Here is a 24,937-nt window from a genome sequence, read left to right as displayed (position 1 = left end):
GAGACCACTTTTTATTGAAAAGGTTCTTCATGGAACCTTTTGGCTACAGTTGTTCCTCTACGGCATCATGAAGAACCTTTTATTTAATAAGTGAAAGTGCTTGAACGTAACATTGCAGGGTAATGTTCAGACAGCAAAAGTGGCATCACTTTTCTAAAGCAAGGTCTATAAACAATACACATCAAATTAGCCACGTACCATCCACCTCCGCTGTCAGGCCTTTAACCGAGGCTGCAGGAAAAGCACAGAAACTCACAATCAGAAGCCATTCAATCAAATCACCCCTTAAAACATCAACCGCATCTTCACTTTCAATAAAATTTTGATAAGAGTACCCCCAGAAACCGTCTCGAATTCTGCAAGCTCATGGAAAAAGGTGGCCAGGCTCGGTTCTCGCAACATGATCTGTTCCACCAGGGCGTGCAGCAAGGTGAACTTTCGATTGTTCCCACGCAGCTGAGAGACCTACAGAAAGATAAGACAGAAACAATAAGCATGCTTGAGTAAATGTTCAATGCCGGTGCTCGAAGAAAGAGTCGCACATGCCTGAACAAATATCCCATCTGACCGAAGGGGAGTTAAATGCAGTAAAGCAGGCAAACAAATATTTATCTTTTCAAGCAAGCAGTCCACAATCTGAATACCAATACCGTGCCCAAGGCCGCAGAATGAGGAAAGTTTGACAAACTCAAAACCTATGTGTATATTACAACAAACTAAAAATGGAAGTTGTTGTTGCCCTTGTACTAAAGTGCACCTATTTTGTATACACGTAAAGGACAAAGGATCTCCTTGACATCTCCAAGGTTCTGCTCGCTCTATTATTAACAATGCAAACACTATAAAGTGTATCGTGTATTGCGAGTTGCACATACACCGTAGCTGCTAATTCAAATCATTTCACATAATTTTACAAATCATAATGAGCACAAGTGCTGTAAGTGCTAAATATCTGAATTGCATTGTGTAAAGTGAGAGCTAATGTCACAAAGCATTTTTTCATTTATCAGAATGATCATTTTTACAGATATGCATCTGAAGAGGTCTATAGAGAACCAGAGCGAGTCTATGTCGAGCTCCCTAGATTTGTTCTTTATGGTAATAAATGCAGACGTAAAGCCAACACGTCAATTTCTGCTGCTGTTCATTTAAAGCGCAGAGGGATAAAGCCTCGGATGGCTGCTGCATTAAGTAGTATGTATACTTTGTTGTTTACCATTTCGAATCCTTCCTATTATAAAACTAAAGTCGGAAGCATACTTTGTGCGAGCTTTGCTTTGCTAATGCAGCATGAAAGCATTAGTATGGACCCTTAACTGGTTTAAGAGCAGATAGTGTTAAAAATTTGCTGATTGAAAGAAACATACATTTAAATTTGTTTATTCATTCACTTCAATTACTTCCCATTGTTGTCTAGCTAGGAGATTTAAATGAAGAGAAATTACGATTTTGCTTTAAGTCTCGTGTCTCTCAGATTTTCCTCTAGAGAAGAGACCCCAGTAATATCTGGGGACTCTATTAACTCTTTCGCCGCCATTGACAAGATATCTCGTCAATCTGCAATACCGTTATTATCCACCAGGTTCCGCAACTTATAAAAACCGGAAGTATTGCCCTAGGGCAAACAGCTGTATGTCCGTGTATGTTTTAAAGATCGCTCTGCATCTGATCTCTATCAAAAGACACATGAAGGTAGGATGAAACAGATTTTTTTTTTTTTGAAAGCAGAGGGTCTGTTCTTTTATTTCATATATTGTATGTTTATATATTTAAAAAGAAGCATTTTCTGGCAGGCATTAAACTTTTGTGAAAATCATCAAAAATGCTGGCGGTGAAAGAGTTAAAGGGATAGTTCACCCAAAAATGAAAATAATGTCATTAATGACTCACCCTCATGTCGTTCCAAACTCGTAAGACCTCCGTTTATTTTCAGAACAAAGTTTAAGATGTTTTATATTTAGTCCGAGAGCTTTCTGACCCTCCATTGAAAATCTATGTACGGTATACTGTCCATGTCCAGAAAGGTAATAAAAACATCATCAAAATAGTCCATGTGACATCAGTGGGTCAGTTAGAATGTGTTGAAGCATTGAAAATACATTTTGGTCCAAAAAAAAAAAACATACGACCTTATTTAGCATTGTCTTCTCTTCCGCGTCTGTTGCGTATTCGCGTGCACAGTGATGCTGCTGATGTACGACACTACTGACGTGTTATCCTCAGACATGTTTGCGAAAAAAATTCAAACTTACAGCGTGCGTCTCCCTCAGACTGTAAATGAAGCTCGGGCGCAAAGAAAAGTTGGGGCGCACCAGATAACACGTCAGCAGTGTTGTACGTCAGCAACGTCACTGCAGTCTCGTGCACGCAGTTAACAACAGACCTGGAAGAGAAGACAATGCTGGATCGTAATTTTTGTTATTTTTAGACCAAAATGTATTTTCGATGCTTCAACAAATTCCAACTGACCCACTGATGTCACATCGACTACTTTGATGTTTTTATTACCTTTCTGTACATGGACAGTATACCGTACATAGATTTTCAATGAAGGGTCAACAAGCTCTCGGACTAAATATAAAACATCTTAAACTGTGTTCCGAAGATGAACGGAGGTCTTACGAGTTTGGAACGGCATGAGAGTGAGTCATTAATGACATATTTTCATTTTTGGGTGACTGTCCCTTTAACATCTTTGCTCAGATTTGCCAGGATACCATCTGCAATTAAAAATCTGAAATTTCATAATATATATATATTTCATATATATACATATTTCTATCTGTCTCCTAATGAATTTTAGGAAATCTAAAACAAAGTCAATATCATTAAGCAAAATTTTTAACACTTTATAATAAGGTTGTATATGTAGTAGCTAACATGAACTATGAGCTATATAGTTTTTCAGAATTGATTATTCTTTGGTAATGTTAGGTAATGTCAATACAATTGTTTATGTTAAAGTTAGTTAACTGTGCATTAAAGGGTCATATGACGTTGCTAAAAATAACATTATTTTGTGTATTTGGTATAATGCAATGTGTTAACAATGTTTAACTCTTTCACCGCCAGCGTTTTTAAAAAAAAGTCGCCAGCCAGTGCCAGCGTTTTTCATGATTTTCACAAAAGTTTAATGTCTTCCAGAAAATGTTCTTCTTCAAATATATAAACATACAATATACCAAATGAAAGAACATACCCTCTGCTTTCAAACAAAAAAAAAAAAAACGTTTCATCCTACCTTCAGTGGTTCTTTTGTAATCAGTTTTTGAATATGGGTAGGTTTCTGCAAAAACACCACATTTTGAGCAAAAAGCTGAGATAATTCCATTTTTGTGACGGACTTTTCATAGAGATCACATTCAGAGCGATCTTTAAAACAGACACGGACATGCAGCCGCTTACCATAGGGCAATACTTCCGGGTTTAAAAAGTTGCGGAAGCCACCTAGTGGATAATAGCGGTATTGCGGAAAGACGGAAAAACTCGTCATTGGCGGGGAGCGTTTTCTCTTGATTGACGAGATATCTCGTCAATAGCGGGGAAAGAGTTAAAGTTAAAAAAACACATACTGTTCACATACTGAACATTATGGTTGCTCCTCTACGCTCTTCTTTTCTGAAACGCGTCGTTCTGAAAAGTGGGGTGTGCTTTGATTGATCAGCTATCAATTGCGTTGTGATTTTCTGCATACCCCAAGCATAAGAAAACCAGACCTAAATTAGAATCCGACCAGAGCCAGTGGCAATATTTTTTAACCCGAACAGTGATATTATGCAGCAGCCGTCTCCCCTTAGTAACTTTCAATGGCAGGGGACTATTTTCGGGCAGTGCTTAATATCACTACGCCTGCTGCAGCCATGTTACAGCAGCAAAGTCCTTGATTATTACGCCAGAATGAGAGTATAGTTCCTAGCTATATCTGCCTAGAAAATAACTATTTATTTTCTGTCGGTCTTAGTCCACGATGTAACTACAGAAGAGTTAAGTTTTAAATAGGAAAAATATCGAAACTCTTTTTTTAGCGCGATGCTAATGGTCTAATCAGATTCAATGGATTGTGCTAAGCTATGCTAAAAGTGGTACCGCCAGACCCGGAGATCAGCTGAATGGATTGCAAAATGGTAAAAAATCAAATGTTTAACTCTGCATGTGCATATTTTCAAAAAAAGTGGAGTGTTCTTTTAAGTCTCCTAAACTATTAGGGGTGGTTTCCCAGACAGGGATCAGCTTAAACCAGGAGATGGTCCTCACTGCGGAACACAACATCCAGGGGGCGGGGTTGGATCTAGATCCAACTCCTCCCACTTTATATACTTTGTTCCGCCAAATGAACCAGTATATTAGCGTTGTTGCAGCCCGCAATTAGTTGCAACCTGTGGTCGCCAACGTTTGCTCTTATCAATTTAAGTGTACATTTGATTAATAATATAGTTGAGAAAGATTCATAATTTAGAAAGTATCACAGTTAGGTGTAAGGAGAGGTACGGACATGTTCCCGACAGTTTGATATCACTGAAGGGATTTATTTGTACATTATCCCACTTATTACACAGCTATTCCTATAAGAGTAAATATAAAAACAAATTTATTTGATATCTTTTATTAGCAAATAAAAAAAGTAAACCATCTACGAGGGAAACCTGTTTCCTAATGGCTGTAAGCAAAGACAGGTTAAAACAAGTTCAAAGTCCATACAAGATAAACATTCAATTTATTAATTTCTAAATAACATGCCATAGCCTATATATTATAATAATTATTAATATAGGTCTTAAACTGCATGTGGTAAGATTACTCATAGTAGGCTTACCCGAAATGTTTTACTCCAAAACATTATAGCAAAAAACTTACATTTCACCCTAAAGGCACTACTTTTATTGTAGTCATAAGTAAAGTTAGTTTTTATGTAAGGGATAATGTAGAGGCAGCCGGTAGTTATTGGGAAATAAGCCCCGACAGTGTGATCAGGACCCGACGCGAAGCGAAGCTTGCTACATAAGAAAAAAAAACTGGACATGAATATGAATTTTAAACATTTTATTGGCATATTTGTTTTAAATTAACATTTTTATCCTTCCGCGAAACTTTGCACAGATGCATAAAATGATCGTAATACCTTATTAAGATCCTCTGCTTCATACTTGTCTGTCTCCATTTTTTCTCTTTAACCAGTCTTTGAGAAGTTTTAATCCCCATTTTGTATTTTTTTTGTGTGTTGGCTTCGTAGCTGTCATGCTCTATTTTGTCAAGTTCAGTCTCAGTAAGCTGTCTGTGTCTTGTCGTGGTTGTCCAGTGTTTGTCACAAGATGGTGCCAAACAGATAAAGATCTTATTGATCTTTATTGGCGCGGAGCGATTTTCCTCGTGCAAGTAGTCCGGCTATGCGTTATTAATTTGGAGCGGTTATTATTTGAAAAGAACGAACCTGCAAATGTCTCAACTGACCAATCAGAATCAAGCATTCCAGAGAGCCGTGTAATAAGTCAAAATAATAACTTAATTTAGTTACGACTTAATGCGGAACTGGTAACGCCGCAACACGTGTATGACGTGTCTTGTGGTAAAACTGCCGACCAATGGGATCTCTGGATCGGGATCCAGCTCCGCCCCTGGATCTAAATCCAACCCCGCCCCCTGGATGTCGCGTTCTGCAGTGAGGCGCTACTGTAAACCAGGACTAGACCTTAGTTTAATTAGGAAATGTAACTATTACTAAAAACATTACTTGTATGCATTTTGAGGCAAAACAAAGGGCACTGTATTTTAAGATATGTCTGTGCAAGTTGTTTTCAGTTTGGACAACTCTTACATTTATTTTAGTCTAGGACTAGTCTAATCCCTGTCTGGGAAATCACCTCTTAAAGATTAGCCACTTAATTTTTCTCTATTGGTTTGTATCATTCGCTATGTCACCCATCCTGACATAAACACATTTCACAATACACAAAATAGCTTGTATAGACAGAAGCATTTGCCTTTCAGGCCTAAAAATAACCAGCATGCATCCCATAAATGTTTGCTCAGCACTTAGATACAGACATAGTCCTAAATCTTCCAAAGAGGAACCCCAAGAAGCACACAGAGCCGTCCGGCGCATTCATACTTCATCACTTTCAAAAGAGCGCACAGTTCTGTTCATTTCTTTGTCAGGTCTCCATGGCGACAACACAGGGGTGATGTGTTCAGATGCCTCATTAACTTAAAAGAAAGTCATTCTGCTTATCGTGCAAGTGCCCTGAAATTTCTCTACCTAGCAAGCAGCTTTCCGGCACCCTGGCATAAAAAAATCAATACACGTTACTGTTGTGTTCCTAATGATTCAGTGAGTTGCAAAAAATGTCAAAACAAATGCCCATGTTGCCACTTGGCTATTGAATTAGGATGCAGGAACAGCAGCTCATAGCCAAGAGGAACTAAGAGAAATTTAAAGGTAGCGTTGAGGTGTCATGTGCAATTTGTGAAGCTGATAAAGTCGAATGTGACAAGGAAAAGCTTGTGGTTTGCCAACCACCATAAAACACAAAAGATAAAAAAAATTATAAAGGCTGGCAAACTACATCTCCACAAAATACATCCAGCGCATCTGACGTCAATACATCCCAATGCAATATCAATCACAATATCTGTTTTCTCCATTGTGAATGTTAACAATCTTTTTCAAGAACGAGCACTAAGGATATTGCCACGCAGATATATACATGCTATGTTCATTTTTTCTTGCCTCATAGCCTATAACTTCATAGGTTAAGTCAGTGGTTCCCAAACTGGGCGGCAGGCACCATTTGGGGGTCCCAAAATTGGGAGGTATATATAAAAATGCTACTTTTTCATGCATTTTGTATATTAATCAATCCTCAGAAAAATACCAACCAACAGCACTATACTGTATCACTTAATATGTTTTGTTTAGTTAAAATTTTAATTTGAATTTTATGTCATGAATTTTCTTTGGGGGGCTATGAAGAGATCTACCCTACAACAAAGGGTTAAGTGATGATTGGCACATATCTACACCAACTCACATGAATACTTTCTGGGCTAGATACTATAGTGTTTTTGAAACTTACCATAGTAAATATTAAATTACACTACAGTATTTACAAGGCTACAGTTTATCACTAAAGAATATTGTAGCATAAATTAATTAATCACTAATTTTAGTTAAATTTCAATGAAAACTCATGTATGCACCATTGCATCCTCATCTGCCATTCATAGCAGTTGCATGTAACTTAGAAAAAGTTCAGACAGGTTTAAAGTCCCCGTGTGATTAAAACTGACGATTAAAATGTTTTAAAGTGGACATAAAATCTGACTTTTTCATGTTTAAGTGCTACAATTGGTACCCCAGTGCTTCTATCAACCTACAAAATGTGAAATAGATCAACCCAGTAGCTTAGTTTTGGTAAACCATTCTCTGCAAGCATGATAAAAAATAGGTCATTGAAATTTGGCTCCCCTTGTGATGTCAGAAGGGGATAATAACGCCCCTTAATCTGCACTATTCAACCACGGCACTGCAATTTAGTGTAGAGATCAGCTCATTTGCATTTAAAAGGACACACCCAAAATGGCACATTTTCGCGTACACCTACAAAGTAGCAATTTTAACCTCTTATAATAAATTATCTGTATGGTATTTTTAACTAAACTTCACATATGTACTCTAGGGACACCAAAGATTTTTTGACATCTTAAGAAAGTCTTGTAAAATGTCCACTTTAACAAAGAGTAGCGATTACTACCATTTACCACAATTTACTCAAATAAATACTAAATTTACTATAAATTAAAGTATTTCAGGAAAATGATACAAAGATACTAATTATATAAAGCTACCTTTTCTAACATGTGTAATGCAAAAATAAATTATTTTGCTTCAATCATGCTACTGAAAAATATAAAGTTAGCACAATTGTTGCCTTAAAGGACAAGTTCGGTATTTTAGACTTAAAGCCCTGTTTTCAGATTGTTTATGGTCAAATAGAATGGTTTTGACTGAAATTTCGACATTTTCGGCTGCCCTGAGAATTTTTGCGTGTTTGTGTTTCAGCTCAGACCTCTACAATGGGTTGATAGGTGCACTGGAACAATCCTTTCTAAAATGCATTAAACTTTCGTTTACAAAGACGTGAAACTCACCGAGTGGTCAGGGGTGTTCACTGGTATGCTCACACAAAAATCGCTCCAAAAGACGCATTCCAACAGGTTTTATCGTAGTTTTTACCAACTCCATTGACTGTATTAGTTGTGCTGTGAGGTACGGTATTACTCCGCGCCGGGAACTTTGTTTCTATTCTTGCAATTGGCAAAGGCGGATTAGCGCCACCACCTGGGCTGGAGTGTTTATTATTCAAGCTCTAAGCGGAAGAATGTACGGGTGTGAGGCGTTTGGGAAAATAGGTCCACAAGTTAACAACGAATGCTAAAACAGCTGTTGGAAAGCATCTTTTGCAGCGATTTTTGTGTGAGCATACCAGTAAACACCCCTGACCACTCGGTGAGTTTCACGTCTTTGTAAACGAAAGTTTAATGCATTTTAGGAAGGATGGTTCCAGTGCACCTATAAACCCATTGTAGAGGTCTGAGCTGAAACACAAACACGCGAAAATTCTCAGGACAGCCGCAAATGTCGAAATTTCAGTCAAAACCATTCTATTTCACCATAAACAATCTGAAAACAGGGCTTTAAGTCTAAAATACCGAACTTGTCCTTTAAACTAGTTACTTAAAACTGATAATTAAGGACTGATACAAACCAAACCAGCAACTGGAGGAATAAAATCAGATGATTGAGAAATATAAGATTTGTCCCCTATGCCAATGAAACTTTTTTATCATCCGTTCCCCTCTGCCATCTCAGGGTCATTTCCCCATGATTCGGGTCTTACCTTTGATAAAGATGAAAGGCGAAATCCCTTGGCCCTGTCTTTGCCTGCGTTCTGGTTGAGGTAATTGCCCACAGTCAGGAGATGCTCCAACACGTTGACAAATGACTCGCAGGACACAAACTGCTGGCACATGCGGATCTTCTGGTTAATCAGCTGCAAGACAAACGCCAAAGCACGTCAGCTTTGACTAATACACGCGCAAACTTATGCTACTCTCACATGCACTTAAGTTTCTCTGTGATGTCCTCTTGATGGATTAGAGTAGGTTAAGGGGTTTGCTTGTAATATATTGCTAGGCATAATTAAGCTCATCATCATATGTCAAAAAGACGTCTAGCTTTGGGTTTGTACCATTGGGATTTGTAGCTTTAAGTTGTACTGTCAATTGCTTTCTGATGCACAAAACCTTTATTGAAAAAGGTTCAGGAAACAATAAAAATGTAAGAAACAAGTAAAAAAAATTTTTTTTCTAATGCTGCGTTTACACCAAACGCGTTTTGAGCGTCAAAATCGCGTCTACCGCGCGTGGTTTGCCGCTTGAACATTTTGGATGCATTCACGCGTGTAGAGCGGAGTAGACGCGCAGAAAAAGCAAGCATTTGACGCGCGTCAGAGGCAAACTTCGCTTCTTGTGGGGGGGCAAGTGCTATGCGGTTGTCTGTTTGTAGGATGACTTATGTTGACTGTGCATTTATTGAGAGAGTTACCAGTTTGTATTTGGTAACCATACTATAGGGGGAAAATAAACGCTGCGGGTCGATAAACGGCGCGGGTCGATAAACGTCACGTGACTCAAAAGTGAAGTGTGTATTACAACTTAACAGGTTGCCCAAAGTCCTTACTGACACTCTTCCAAGCGAGGTCCTTTTTATTCCTGTCTCCTCTATAGAAATAAGAACTTGTGTCTTATAGCTCTGGGTGACTGCGCACGGACAATATCAAGCCTTGGTTGAGTGACGCCCCATTCAATAAAATTATTAATTATAATTATTAATTATAATTATTATTCAGACAGCCAAACGACAAGCAGGAGCAGAGCGACGCAATCTCATTCATTTCAATGGAAACCTGGGGACTTCCGGCGACAAGAGCGAAAGTTACCATTGGCGACCGTATGGGCGTGTCCAGCGACGTGAGAAAGTTAAGAAAAGTTTAACTTTATGCAAATGTCGAGCGACTTTCGGGAGCGACTACCAATGAGAACAAAGCAGTGGAGTTCACGTCATCCTTCTCTCGTCGGTTACTGGCGTGGATGGTACTCATTTGTTTATGACAAGCAGATATAGAAACGCCTCATTGAAAGAGACGGGCAACACACAGCGATAACGTCGCTGGCTGTCTGAACGAGGGGTGAGTGACTCCGGGCGGGGCTGCCACCACAGCAGCAGGCAGGCTCCTGATTGGTTAATGCGGCACGAAATTCCGCCAAAGTTCAAATTTTTCAACTCGGGCATCAGCCGCAAATTCGCGTGAACTGCAAAATGCACAAAAGCACAATTTGCGCACCGCGCACAACGCTCAATTCGCGCCTTTCAATTCGAGCTTCACGCGCGAATGAGGCGGAAACGTGTCTTCAGCGCCGCGCCGAACGCCTCTTCCGCACCGCGGGTCCTCCTGACGCGCGTCAACGCGTCTTCACATTGACTTAACACTGAAATCACTCGGGCTTCACGCCTCTACCGCGGTTGGTGTAAATGCAGCATAAGGCAGGGTTTTCCAAACTGGGGTTCCCCTGGTGGTTTGTGGGGGAATTGCAGGGGGTTTGTAAGTTGATGAAAAAAATATCAATCAGTGGTGGCCGGTGACTTCTTTTTTGCAAGATGCGAAGCTCGTCAAAATATTTATTTAGCCCGTCATGTGTGTGGCTCATCATGTCAAAATATGTGTTTGCGCGTCATGTGAACCTATGTGCATCTTGCGCCATGTCAAAATATGTGCCTGCTGGAAGGAGTTTATGATAAAAGAAACTCTCCATTTGCCAGATACTTGGTTAATGTCATGTGTAATAAGAATTTAGTGTTAGGTTAGTGTCTTGCGAGTATTTTGTGAGCGTGATTCTTTTTATCATAAACCCGTTTAATGCATTTGCGACAGGCATGTATTTTGACATGATGCGCATAGGTTCACATGATGCACAAAAAACACATATTTTGAATTGGCGCCCCTCGGTAGCGATGTCACTGGCCACCACTGTTATCAATTGTCATAAAGTGTATATAAATCATTTTTAAATAATGTTTAAGCTGCATGTCAGCTTAGGTTTTATTTACCAATAAAATAAAATGACCAGATGGGGGTCCCATAACAGGTAATAATACCAATAACTGATGTAAAAACCTACTGATAAAAACTTTAAAATGGATAAAATTCAGGTGTACTTCAAGAAAATAATTTAGGTCAAGGGGGGTCAGCTGACAAAAAGTTGAATCATATCATACTTTATATAATTTGTTTCATGCCCCTTTTACTCTGTTTGTTGGACATTTTTGTTCTTGTGCTTTTATGATCTCTTAGTTATTGTCTTCATGTGTTTTGTTTTTGAGTAATTTATTCAAATGATGTATTTATAGTATCACAATGTTTGTTAATAAAACATTACATTTAGACTGATGAAGTGCATCTGTGAACTTGTAATTCTCTGTTTGGATCACCATTGTATCATTTCCAATTATCTTTACTAAATTAGACCCACCGTATTCATGTAGGTGTCTCATTTATATTCTTAATAATACCACAAGTAACATCCTGACAGTTCTCTTATGGGAAAGCCCATGTGATTTAGTCAAGATAAACAGGTTGAGGTATTATGAGACACTAGCATTAATTGCTAAAGCTGTTTACGCTGCTAGTTATTTTCCATCTCTTTAATCTTATATACAGAGCCCCAGAGTAAAAAAAGAGTAGATATAGTATTTAATAGGTCCTTACATACTGCTTGACATAACATCTATAATCTAGGAGTAGCATCAGCATTATACTGTATGCACAAGTGACTCCAACCTTCAGACTTCCATTTGGTCTCAATCCATTACCTTCAAGGCCTCACATTTCATATAAGATTAGTTTAAACCCTATCCAATGCTAATAACATTCAACAAACCTCTGTTAGCCGTTCCCTTACAAAATGCCATATAACTTTTACAAGTACAAAATCCCAATTCCCATGTAAAACGCATGTAATCAGGTAAAACTTGGTGATATGTTGGCCAAACATGTGACCACATCCTATAAGTTTATATCATGACTTTAAAAAGGTGTATGACGTGTCCCTGTAGACTTCTATTGTAAAAATATCTCTATAAGCCAAAATATCTCAAAAATGGCCACTGACATCTTGTGCCAATGTCATCTGTAGCTAAAGTCTGTGTAGTAGTTATCGTGAGATTTAGATGCGGTGGCACCACACATTTTTCGGTTTAACTAATCACAAACACATCTAAAAACTAAAACTAAACTTGTTAGAAATATGGATACTTAAAAGTACATAATACTCGTTCACGGGTCAGTAACAAAAACGGTTTGGCAAGATGAGAAATTCACAAATCTGGTAACACTTTACAATAAGGTTCATTAGTTAACTACATTAGTTACCATGATGAACTAATAATGAACTGCACTTATACAGCATTTATTCGTCTTTGTTAATGTTAATTTCAACAAATACTTTATTAAAATCTTGTTAACGTTAATGCACTGTAAACTAACATGAACAAGTAGTGAACAGCTTTATTTTTATTAACTTTAACAAAGATTACTAAAAACTGTAACAAATGTATTGCTCATGGTTTGTTCATGTTAGTTAATACATTAACTAATGTTAACTTATGAACCTTATTGTGAAGTGTTACCAAACATTTTTTTTAAAAAACTTGTTTTAAAAGTAGTTCTGGGAAAAGATTAATCACAATTAATTGCATACAAAAAAAAAAAAATATATATATATACATTTTCTGGAATGTATATTTATGTATGTGAGTGTGTTTAAATATACATAATAATTACACACAGCACACACACACATATATTATGCAAAAAAACCTTTTATTTTGTATGCGATTAATCTTTGCCCAGCATTATTTAAAAGCATGTGTCAGGTTTATTTCAATGCACATAGTGCAGGGGTCTTCAACGTTTTTTGGGTCGGGGACCCCTTAGATTAGAGAGGCATGGAGCAGGGACCCCCTAATACTAAATGTGTAAAACAAAGATATTTAAGTAAGCAGTAAGGTACGAGAGTCTGCCTTTTCGTATTAGGCACAACGCAAAGTGGAGTAAAGTACAACTGATGACCAATCAGAATCAAGGACTGGAACTGTTTTATAAATTGAAACAAACCATATTGTGACACAGCCATACTATATTAACATGCATAATTTTTTTGTTAAAGTAGATTTAGTTTTTATATTAATATAATAATAATAATATTATATTATTTTAAGGTATTTGCAGTGTAATATATTTTCATTTTACTGTGAATTGGACTAGGGCTTTCAGTTTATAAAGAAGACTGATCATGGTGAATGGCACAAAAACTGTCTATTCTGGTGGGGATAGAGGTTGTGCTACTTTATAATTTTGAGGTCTGTTGCCTTTCTCGTGTATCATCATTGTCACGAGTTTAAGTAACGCAGGTTTATTTTCTGTATAGCTTCATATCAGACTCAGGAGAACAACATGCAACGAGTCCGAGCGCATCTCTTTGGGGAAACTTTTTGAGAGGCGGATTTCAACCTGACTATGAATCTTGCACAAAGCACCATCACGGCACGCGTTTCATTAATTTTTAAATGCGAGCGATAGTTTTGTCACAGTTTAAAATGCAGACGCGGTGTGGTGTCATTTGCCTCTTGAATTAGCGCTTTAAATCTGAACCGCGTGAAACACCCGTCCAAGTTCAGTAATATAGATGAGACAACATGTTGCACTGATTTTAAAATGACATTCTGAAAGAAAGACACACATAAGATTTACCTGTTTTATGATTACTTTTCTGTCGCTACTGCTGCTTCCTGAGTGGACATTTATAATCTTTAGATATTTTATTTTGGTCCGCAGGCTAAACTGAACGCGTGCCTTCAAACCTATGCGGCCACGCACGTGCACAACTTAAAGGGGACATGTAACGTTTTGTACATATATTTTACGTTTTAAGGAAAAAATAGCTTGTTGATGAACATCATTTGGCGGACCCCCTGCAGTTCCGTCACGGACCCCCTGGGGGCCGCGGACCCCCAGTTGAAGACCCATGACATAGTGTATTTATTTTATTAATTTTTTTGCAATAAAAAATTACATTTGCACCATTTTTATGAAAGGTAAGACTGAACTGACCTAAACATGTCAAATGGTGTAACCGCCAATTGCGCCAAAAAAAAAAGAAAAAAAATTACATATTTTATCTACCTTGATAAAGTAAGCATAATCATTGCAAAAAAATAATTTTAAAATATAATTTTATTAGTTATTTCTAAATGTAAATTTGAATCTGTTTTTGTAATATTTGTCCTGACATATGCTGAAAACAGCTCTGTTTTCTTAATAATCTTTGACAAATGATGTAAAAATGTATGTAAAAAATCATATTACACTAAACTAGATGATTATATTTTATTCCACATTTTTTTTCAATATATTTATATTTTTTATATAAAACAAAATACTAGTTACACCACATTGATATTTTTGCAATTATCCCCCAAATAGTTTTTCAAAATTAATAAAACCAGAAATTTTAGACTTTAAATTTAACTATTAATCATTTTAGACTAAAAAAAGAAAATGTATGCAAGTAATCTGCAAATTTATTTTGAAATTTTAACCCCTTTTACATTAATTGAACCATACGGACACAAAATAATTAACTTCACGTCATTGACCCTCGAATGGAGGACTTGGTATATGATACTGCAGCCACCCACCAGGGGGCAGTCAAAATGTTTTGGAAGATGTGTGTGGCTTTTACATGGAACATTTTCGTGTCAATCCCAAAATCACGTGACATTCATGTGGTTTTTTGTAAGGGTTACCTTGTAGAAACCAGACAATCACCTTTGGAAAACTTCAAACAAATGTTAGTTACATTTTATAGTTTAACACCCTTCCGTTTAGTACCCTTCAAACACTGTATGCTCTTTTTAGTAAGAGCTCACCCTGCCACAAAGTGTTAGCATTCATTAGATGGCTTGAAGACAAAGCACAACACACCTAGAGATTCTCCAGCGTTCCCAATCTAAGCCAGACCAATTTTCCACCCTTGCACCCAGTCTGTCACACGATGGGTAAATCCATCTTAATGTTTGGGATTTATAAAGTCAACCATGTCTGAAATCCCATGGATTTAATGGGATACGTAGAAACACAACCATGGGTACTTTTTGAGGGTGCACTTAGCAACGAAGTGCCTTTCATACTGAGTGACAATTAAATACATCTTCATCTAGATGCTCTTTTAAAGCAACTAAATCAAAACACTAATTTGCATATTTGGTCTTTTTGTGCATGTATGACCTGTAATGACTGTGATTTTTGCAATATGCAAATAGCGCTCTGAACTTTAAACATTTTAGACCTTTCAAATTCTCAGTATACACACACAAAAGTGTGAAAAACTAAAAATGACTACTGCTTCTAGCATCTTTATTTTGACATCAGTTTGTGACACCCCTAAGGAAATAAAGGTGGACACTACAACAAAATTAGCTGAATAGCTGTCAGTCCCCTGAGGCGAAAGCTGTAAAGCCCTTCCTGACACCCATATGCAGAGTCAAGTGTATTTCCCGCACCGTATAACCTCCAAAAAATGACTATACCTCCCTGACCCCGACCTCCGGATTTACTGCCTGTAACCTCCAGCCCCAGACCGCCAGATTTCATCAAGTTCACCCACGGCAGCTTCTCAAGATAGCCCTTAAGACCGTGCTTTCATTCATTAGAGGGATTTCAGAGCGCATAGAGAGCTCAACATCTTAGAGAAATGTATTTAATGGTGCGGGGTCAGGCGGTTATAGAGGGAGTCCAATGAAAACAAAGTTTTGCGGTGAACTTTAAAGTACAAGAGGGATTTGAGCCTTTCAGGTAGAAAAAGCCTTTTCGAGCTACGTCTCAAGCCAGGCACTACCTTGCTCTTACTAATAAATGACTTCCAGAGTTTGAGGAAAATTTACCATTAGAAAACCCCTCAGCCCTGTCTAAGTGCTCAGACTTGGAGCTCTTGTGTATTAATGCATGATATTCTTTTCTCAGGTCCATTTCGCTTTTTTCTTTCATGCACCTACTGTCTGCCGAGATGATCTTTCCCATTAGTAGATGGGTGATTCTGAAATTAGACTTATGAGGTGTCATGAATAAAAAAACTTTTTGATAAAAAAAAGTAAGAGGCATACAGTTACAAACATCTCTTCATGTACTATTTTGCACATGATTTCAAATAACATCATACAAACCAATTTTGTTGTTTTTTCCACATTTAAGGGGAACATTTTCATTATCGCAATGTGTCCGTGACTGGATTTGGGTTGTTTGACATGGAAATATTTATAATTAAAAAATCTAAAGAATAGAAAGCTTCAGTGCATGTAATACTATAAACATTTAGGGCCCTATTTTAACGATCTGAAACGCAAGTGCGAAGCGCAACACGCAAGTGAGTTTGTGGGCGGATCTTGGGCGCTGTTGCTATTTTCCCGGCGTGAGAAATAACTCTTGCGCCGGGCGCAAATCAATAAGGGGTTGGTCTGAAGTAGGTTCATTATTCATAGGTGTGGTTTGGGCGTAACGTCAAATAAACCAATCAGAACGCTATCCAACATTCCCTTTAAACGCAAGGGCGCAAGTTCCATGGCGGGTTGCTATTATTATGACGGATTTACCAGGTGTACGCCAGGAGCGGTTCACAGTCGAGGAGACCGACGTCCTTGTACGGGGGAATCCCACGCTTGCCAGCATAAATCGGGCACGCCGTGTAACGGGAGGTGGATCTGCCTCAGGACTTGACGCCAGCAGAGGACATCGCTGCGTCCACCCTCACCGCTGAAAGGGTTTGGGGGCTTTGAAATCGGACCCAAGAAACGCAAGCAAGGTCCAACCCCAAAGTACACTTACAAATCAAGTTCATATACATTAAGGTTTCTTATGAAAACATTTTAATTATTATTTACATAAAATAAACGTAATACAGCCACACAACAAAGTTATGAAAATATTTTAATCGTTATTTGCATGAGAATAAATAAAAACTATCACCACAATGCTCACCACAATGAATCCCCTTATCTCGTGTATTAATATTTTTAAGTGTAACAATTTATGATTTGCAAAAATAACTGTTGCATCTGTGTAGATTAGATAAGCAAAGTGTGTGCGCGTTGTGCACCCTATACATTAGGGTCAAGCATGCGCCCTTAAAATAGCATAATGAACAACGCGCAACGCGCCACTGACTTTAAACTTTTTTTTTCTGGTCAGTGGCGCAATTGTTTTTTGAAACTGCAAAATAGCATCAGGGATGGTTTGCGCCGGAACACGCCTCTTTTTTTGCGCTGAACCACCCAGGGAGCGCAAGTTCATTCCCTAGTTTGCCGACGTGCTTCTGTGACGGGAAAAACCCGCTGTGCGCCGGGGCAAAATACGAATAATACATGCGTCACGGACAAAGTCAATTGCGCTGGGTGCAAGATAGAGCCCTTAGAGTAAAGAAACGTATGGTATTTGGTGATCATTGGTAAATGTAGAGACAATAATAAGGAATATAAATGTGTCCAAGACCAATTTTCTCATCCTCTGCAACAATTTTCAATAATTTTTTAAGCCCTCAATGAACTAACATTTTCAAAAAAAAAATTTGTTGGAAGGGACATAATTGACTGTGACACTCAAGATGGCTACCAGGTAAGCAGTTTTTAATTTTTCTCTAGATGAAAGTTTCAATTTTGTTTGTCATACCTAGACAACTTTTTAGTTCTCATTACCGAAACATGAGTTTGTAAATGCATATATTTAATGTAACATCATGTTGCGGTAATGATAAAAATTTAAAGAATTCTATAGGACATATTTTTAAATCCTCTAAAAATAATGGTTATAGTAAGTTCAGACCTTAATCTTATACACTAAAAAAAAAATCAAGAAATTTTTTTTTGAAAAAATATCAAAAATATCTTAAATTAAGATGTTTTTTTCTTGATGAGCAAAATGACCCAAGAAAATAAGTCTAGTTTTTAGACCAAAAATATCAAATTTAAGTGATTTTGTGCATAAAACAAGCAAAAAAATCTGGCAATGGGGTAAGCAAAAAAATCACAAAATTTAAGAAAAAATCCATAAAAAATTGCTTACCCCATTTTTTAAAGAATTTTTTGATATTTTACTGAAAACAAGACAAAAATACTAAGAATTTTTTTTTCGTGAAAATAATGTGCAAAAAAAAATTGGCTTCAAGGGCTTTTTAACTCTTTCGCCGCCATTGACGAGATATCTCGTCAATCAAGAGAAAACGCTTCCCTGCCAATGGCGAGATTTTCCGTCTTTCCGCAATACCGCTATTATCCACCAGATGCAACTTTTTAACCCAGAAGTATTGCCCTATGGCAAGCGGCTGCATGTCCGTGTCTGTTTTAAAGATCGCTCTGAAACCTACCCATATTCAAAAGCTGATTACAAAAGATCCACTGAAGGTAGGATGAAACGTTTTTTTTTTTTTTTTGAAAGCAGAGGGTCTGTTCTTTCATATGTATGTTTATATATTTAAAGAAGAACATTTTCTGGAAGGCATTAAACTTTGGTGAAAATCATGAAAAACGGGGCTGGCTGGCAACTTTAAAAAAAAAACGCTGGCGGTGAAAGAGTTAAAAATTCTGATGCTGGAAACCTTCTAAATCTGGATTTCGTGAGGATCACCCAGATGTGTTTTTCAGTCTTATTTTTGTTAAAGCATCAATGTTGATAGCCCCTACACACACCTCCAATACCAAGAGACTCAACTTCACATAAGATTATGTTTTCCCACAGCCAAACTTTTAATTTTCCTCATCTGTCAATCATAATCATTATTGCGCTGCGGTGCTCACTACAAAACAAATGCCATCTCACATGCACACACACAAACACACACACACACACACACACTGTCTCATATGCAACCATGCAAATTAATATGCTGCTTATCATTAACGCTAAATAAATAATAAATTCATCCAAGAGCTTTCTTGTATCTTCTGAAGTAAATGCTTTTTCTGTTGGGTGGCATATTCTAAATATGTGCTATCGGTGAGAATGAGTTGACAGATTAAAAGTGAATGAAACCGTCAGCCTGACGTTAGTGTGAGTGACAGGTGCATATGAGGTGTTTGTAATGTGACTCTGACCGGCGTGAGGTCCTCCATACAGATGGGAAGTTCTCTCAACATGAGCAGCAGATCCAGCTGTGCGCTGAGGTTTGGGATGTGACACATCTGAGGAAGAAGTGTTGCATCGTAAGACGATCTGCACAACGTCACAGAAATGTGAGGCAACACATTGATGCATACGTGTGAGTCTCACAAAAAAAATTATCAAGAGGATCATGTCATCTTTTACTTCAAATTCAAGAATAAAGAATTTTGAAATGTACATTTGCATAAAAAAGGAAAAATTCAGTATAATAAAGATTATGGGGTGGTGTCTAATATGCACCTTTGAACTGCCTTAATTTAAAAACACCTTGCACTGACATATCTTAACATATATCAGTGCCATTGTTTTGTCGCACACCAGTACTGATTTTTGAAAAAACTACTTGAATGTCCTAATATTAGCCCTAGTCCTGGATTATTATAAACCCTGACTGGGAAACTGTCCTTAAATGTTTTAAAGAAAATCTTACCATGGCTTAAGTTTTAGCTCAAAATACCATATAGATAATTTATTATAACATGTTAAAATTACCACTTTGTAGGTGAGAGCAAAAATGTGCAATTTTTGCGTGTGTCCTTTAAAATGCAAATGAGCTGATCTCTGCCCTAAATGGTAGTGCCGTGGTTGGATAGTGCAGATTAAGGGGCGGTATTATTATAATAAGATCCCCTTCTGACATCACAAGGGGTGCCAAATTTCAAAGACCTATTTTTACATGCTTGCAGAGAATGGTTTACCAAAACTAAGTTCCTGGGCTGTTTTTGACATTTTCTAGGTTGACAGAAGCAGTGGGGACCCAATTCTTGCACTTAAACATGGAAAAAGTCAGATTTTCATGATGTGTCCTCTTTAAACATGGTTATTGTAGTAAAACTATGGTTTTACAAATAGTAATCAGTACATCAAAAACTGTTTACTAGACTTGTACTATAATAAAAGCATGCTAAAAGATATTTTAAGACCATTAAAGGTGGAGTGCACAATGTTTGAAAAACGCTTTGGAAGAGGGAGCCGGGCTGACTACACGTGTTTGTTTAGGTGATTCAAATATAAACATTGGCTTTCAAACATTGTGCACGCCGCCTTTAAGACCCATAAGGCAAAAAAAAAAACTTTTCTTTGGCCAAAAATATGTTTCAAATGCTAAATATGAAAGTAAAGCGTAATTAAATATTTTTTTGAATTTGAAAATTTACACTATATTTTTCCCCGCCAAAATATAAAAGTTTATAAAATTGTATTACATTAAAAGTTTATAAAGTATATATTTGCAGTTGAAAATATATTTAACTTGAACCTTTTCAAACCTATTATGTTTATATTTTGAAACATACAAAGTTTTTCTTCCAGGGCGACATGAATATAAATGCTTTAAAATAGATACATTTTTAAAATTTATTTTAAAAAATGGCCAAAAAATAGATTGGTGACAAATACATTTTTGTTAACATATTTCAGTATATATTTCAGCAAATATATTTTTTGGCCATTTTTTGTATATTTGTAATATATTTAAAACTATTTTTGAAAATGTGGATGTTTACACTGTTTAGAATCTGGTGATGTTAGTAAAAGTAATTTACACTTCAGCTTTAAAAATATATAATTTTTAAAATTTTTGTGATGAAAATTTGGGGGTAAACATAAAAGTTCATTTTAAGTAAATAAAAACTTTACAGACCCTAAATAGTTTCTTTACAAAAACAAAATTTCTTAATTTTTGCCTTGATTTTTATGGGGTAAAACTAAAATCTGGACAATGGGTCTCATTCAAAAAGCATGCGTACGCACAAATTTGTTCGTAGTACGTATGGACGTTTAAATCATGAATCAACAAAAAGTTTCATAAAAATTTATTTTAAATGTATGCAAAAACGTAAGAACAACTTAGACCACACATGCGCAATAATCATGAACAAGGAAAAATAACCCTTTGATATATATTTGTGTTATATATTTTTATATATTTTCCTTGTTCATGATTATTGCACACGTGTGTGTACGTTTTTGCATACATTTAAAAAAAAATTTAGTACAAAAGTTCTGGTTGAATCATGATTTGTAAGTTAAAACGTCCGTACGCACATTTTACGAACAAATTTGTGCGTACGCATCAGGGCCGTGCAGAGACCATTGGAGGGGCAGGTGCTCAAAGAATAAAAAGGGCACTTTGCTCGCTGACACGCAAGCACACAACTGAAACAAATAATAAAGTAATACAGAATAGAAAGACGATTTTAAGTCTAATGTTTTTCTTTGTTTTCCTTGCAAATAGAGTGAGACAGAAAAATCTACAGTATATATACAGAGTTTTATATCTATATGTTTATGCATTTGGCAACCGCTTTTATCCAAAGCGACTTACAGTGCATTACATTTTGTGTTTGTGTGTTTCAACAGTATATGCAGTTAAGATATTATTACGTTTACAGGCTTGTGTTTTTGTTGTCATATTTAAAATATAATTCTATTCTAATCCTGTTCGAAATTTGTATACAAAGAGAGTAGCCTACATATTTTAGCTTTTGAATCGTGTTTGTGTTGTGTTTGTGCACACTTTGATGCCTTGATGACAGGGAAATAAAATAATGACATTCATCTTTCCTTTCATTCATTTCATGGAGCCTCTAGTACTTTCTTTATTTTCAGGTAAACTAACTGGTTGCAAAGCTGGAGAGGTTTTGAATGAGTTAATAATTTAGCACGAGTATGGCTATATTACCCAACATCAGCTCACATTGTCTATTATCAAAGGCGAGTCCAGGAATCGTAAATTCAATATGATACACAAATTAAGTGTTTTTTTACCGTATTTATCGGATCTTGCTCTTCCAACAAACTCCGCGTGACAGGTGGATGACATTAGAACAGCGCGAGAGCGTTTTGAAATCAAACTCCTCCGTATGATTTCCCGAATATTTCTCGCGGTACTTTGATGTCATGTGCGTTTCGGTTCTTGCATTGTTGCGTGAAGTTGAGAGAACGTCCCTGCCTTTGCCTCATTCATTGTTTTTATATGGGAAGAATGTTTTATTTTCAGCGTGAGAACTGGCTGAAATGCGTGTGTCTCACGCCGAATGCATGAGACTTGAGAGCCCTGTTTGCATCTAACGTTCTAGAGATGTTAATACACATAGACAGCAATAAACAAAAGCTGTGCATGCTCTCCTCACGTCGTTCTTGTAAAATAATAATAATAATAATAACATTAAGCATACCGCTTAGGTTCAATGCCGGCTGGAGGGGGATCCTCCCTGTTCTGCGCACCGTGTCGTGCATGTGTGGGCGCGCCGCTAGCGCTGTGAACTAGTGATCGTCCCTAAAGAGATTGTCCAATGAAAGGTCAATACGTCATCATGTGACTAATTTTATTTAAGGCTAAATTATTTTTATTAATTTTACTAATAGTTAGATTGGGCAGGCCTTCACAAAAGGGCATTTAATTAAAAAAAAAATGCCTTGACAAAAAGGGCACTTTGGTCATTCAGGGGTAAAGGGGCAGGTGCTTGGGCACCCGCCGCCCCCCCCCTCTGCACGTGCCTGGTACGCATGCTTAGTGAATGAGACCCATCGTTCTTGACAGCTTTTGTGAGATTCACGCTTTACATACAGTACATGCAACAGGTTGCCTCTGTATCATCAAAAACACATAAGCAAAATATTTAAATTATTATGCACTATGCAATGACAAGATTTTCAATTGTAAAAAAAACACATCCCTGAGGTTAGCATGGAAAAACTGCATGATTTAATGAATCACACATGCAACGTCTATTCCCATAAAATAAAAGGCAATTCCCTTACCATTTGCATTTTGAAAAAGGAAACATGTTATTCAGATCATTAACATTATGTCTGTCATGTGACATCACACATGCCTGTTATCAGCATTATTAACTGAATAAAGTCGAGTGTGATAACAGTGTGTGTCTAGAGCTTTACCTCCAGCATGTACTGATCCACCATGTGCAGTTCAGTCACATCTCCTTTATATGATTTATACATCTCAATGTCATCCGCTGTAGGCACGTACCTGTGCAGGACAGAAAATAAAAGTCATTGCCGGGCACAGAATTGCCTGCCCTAATTTATCTTTACAAGGGTTCAAGCTCTAAATGCTGAGCGTTTTAAGCATGCATGATTTTAAAGAGATGTCGCACAACCTCATGCTTTTTTTAAACAGCTCGATTGTTTGTCTCCTCTGAGATTGCCTCCTCTTTTTTTATCCCTTCATCTATCTGTCTGAAAAAGTGGCACGCTACTCTGATTTCCAATGGTCTGAGGAGCAGGACTTGATTAAAAGCCAAGTTGCAGTCAGGTTATATAAAGTGCACAGGTCTGAACCCAAAATGGACCTTTGTTCATGTTGTTTTAGTGTGTTTCGAATCCATACCACACTGACTATTTCATGAGCCCATGGATGTTTCACTAGAGAAACTACAGCCACCTACCATTAATATTGCAGCTTCTGCTGGGAATGACTCGATTAAGATTGTATTCAGTAGCCCATGTGGCCACACTTGGATATTCGTCTGAATAAATCCCGCAGCAGGTACATTAGATTATGTCCCATGCATGCGGGTCAGCCTGCCGCAGTCATCTAAAGATGTTTCCCGAAGACAAGAAAGCATTTCTTCAGACCAAACATCCCTGAGGGCAACTCAATAGTTTCCCTTTACTCAACTACATCTGATGAAAGTTTCATAAGGAGACTGTTCTGTTAAGAGAGTCTGGCATATGTTCTTGTACATTAGCATTAAAGAAGACTGTAGTGCCTTCTTTAATCTGAACTGTCTGCGACTTTATCCGCTCTCTGTGGGCTTCATTACTTCACTGAGACGCTGGGCTTTCTCACATCTGCGGCTTTCTGGTCTGCTGTATTTTCATTTGTTTTGTTAAGGGCCAGGTAACACAAAAACAGACTTTATGAATTAAGTGTTTGTGTAGCGTAAAGAATTTGAGTCCAAGGGGATACACATACTGATAAAATGTATACTTTAAATGCACTGAAAGTCGCTTTAGAAAAAAGTGTCTGAAAAATGCATTAGGTAGGCATACCACAAAGAAAAAACTCATATGAGATCTCATTAATATCTCTATTAGTAGTACTAAAAAGAGTACCAGGTACTAGGCATTGTACACGGTCGAAACCCCCCACCTCCAAAAGTGAGCCGTACCAAGCTGTACCGAGCCGTACTATGCAATGGAAAAGCGCAAAAAGTCTCCAAAGCTCCATGCTGGAAAAACCAGCATACCAGCAAGACCAGCATTTGTTGTTTGGTACTGGTTTGCTAATGGTGCTGGTCTAACCAGCAAGACCAGCATATGTTGTTTGATGCTGGTTTGCTAATGAGCACCAGCTAAACCAGTACCAAACCAGCACTAGCACCAGCATCCCATGCTGGTCTAACCAGCAAGACCAGCATATGTTGTGTTTTGGTGCTGGTATGCTGGTGACCCAGCTATACCAGCATCAAACCAGCATAGACCAGCATAATTCCCATGCTGGTCCATGCTAGCTTGATGCTGTTTTTTTTCAGCAGGGCTACAACGAAAATGTAATATTTCGGAGTATAGTTCCTTGGTAGGATGATTTTAATCATTCATGGGCATAACAGAAACCAACCCAGACACAAAAACTTAAAAACATACAC

At 37.4% G+C, this 24,937-nt stretch overlaps 1 protein-coding gene across 1 annotated transcript in view; it reads right to left on the bottom strand.

Moving 5' to 3' along the window:
* Window positions 1-24,937, bottom strand: part of LOC135775132 (uncharacterized) — a 57,558-nt gene that overhangs the window by 10,275 nt on the left and 22,346 nt on the right. The window contains exons 10-14 of the mRNA XM_065285151.1: window positions 23,226-23,316; window positions 19,256-19,342; window positions 8,895-9,047; window positions 336-465; window positions 199-231 (exon numbers count right to left, since the gene is read on the bottom strand). Of these exons, the coding sequence (XP_065141223.1) occupies window positions 199-231; window positions 336-465; window positions 8,895-9,047; window positions 19,256-19,342; window positions 23,226-23,316 (494 nt within the window). The remainder of the gene's footprint in view (window positions 1-198; window positions 232-335; window positions 466-8,894; window positions 9,048-19,255; window positions 19,343-23,225; window positions 23,317-24,937) is intronic.

Source organism: Paramisgurnus dabryanus, chromosome 21, assembly GCF_030506205.2.
Source record: "Paramisgurnus dabryanus chromosome 21, PD_genome_1.1, whole genome shotgun sequence".
Lineage (NCBI taxonomy): Eukaryota > Metazoa > Chordata > Actinopteri > Cypriniformes > Cobitidae > Paramisgurnus > Paramisgurnus dabryanus.
This window is presented reverse-complemented; position numbering and strand designations above follow the sequence as displayed.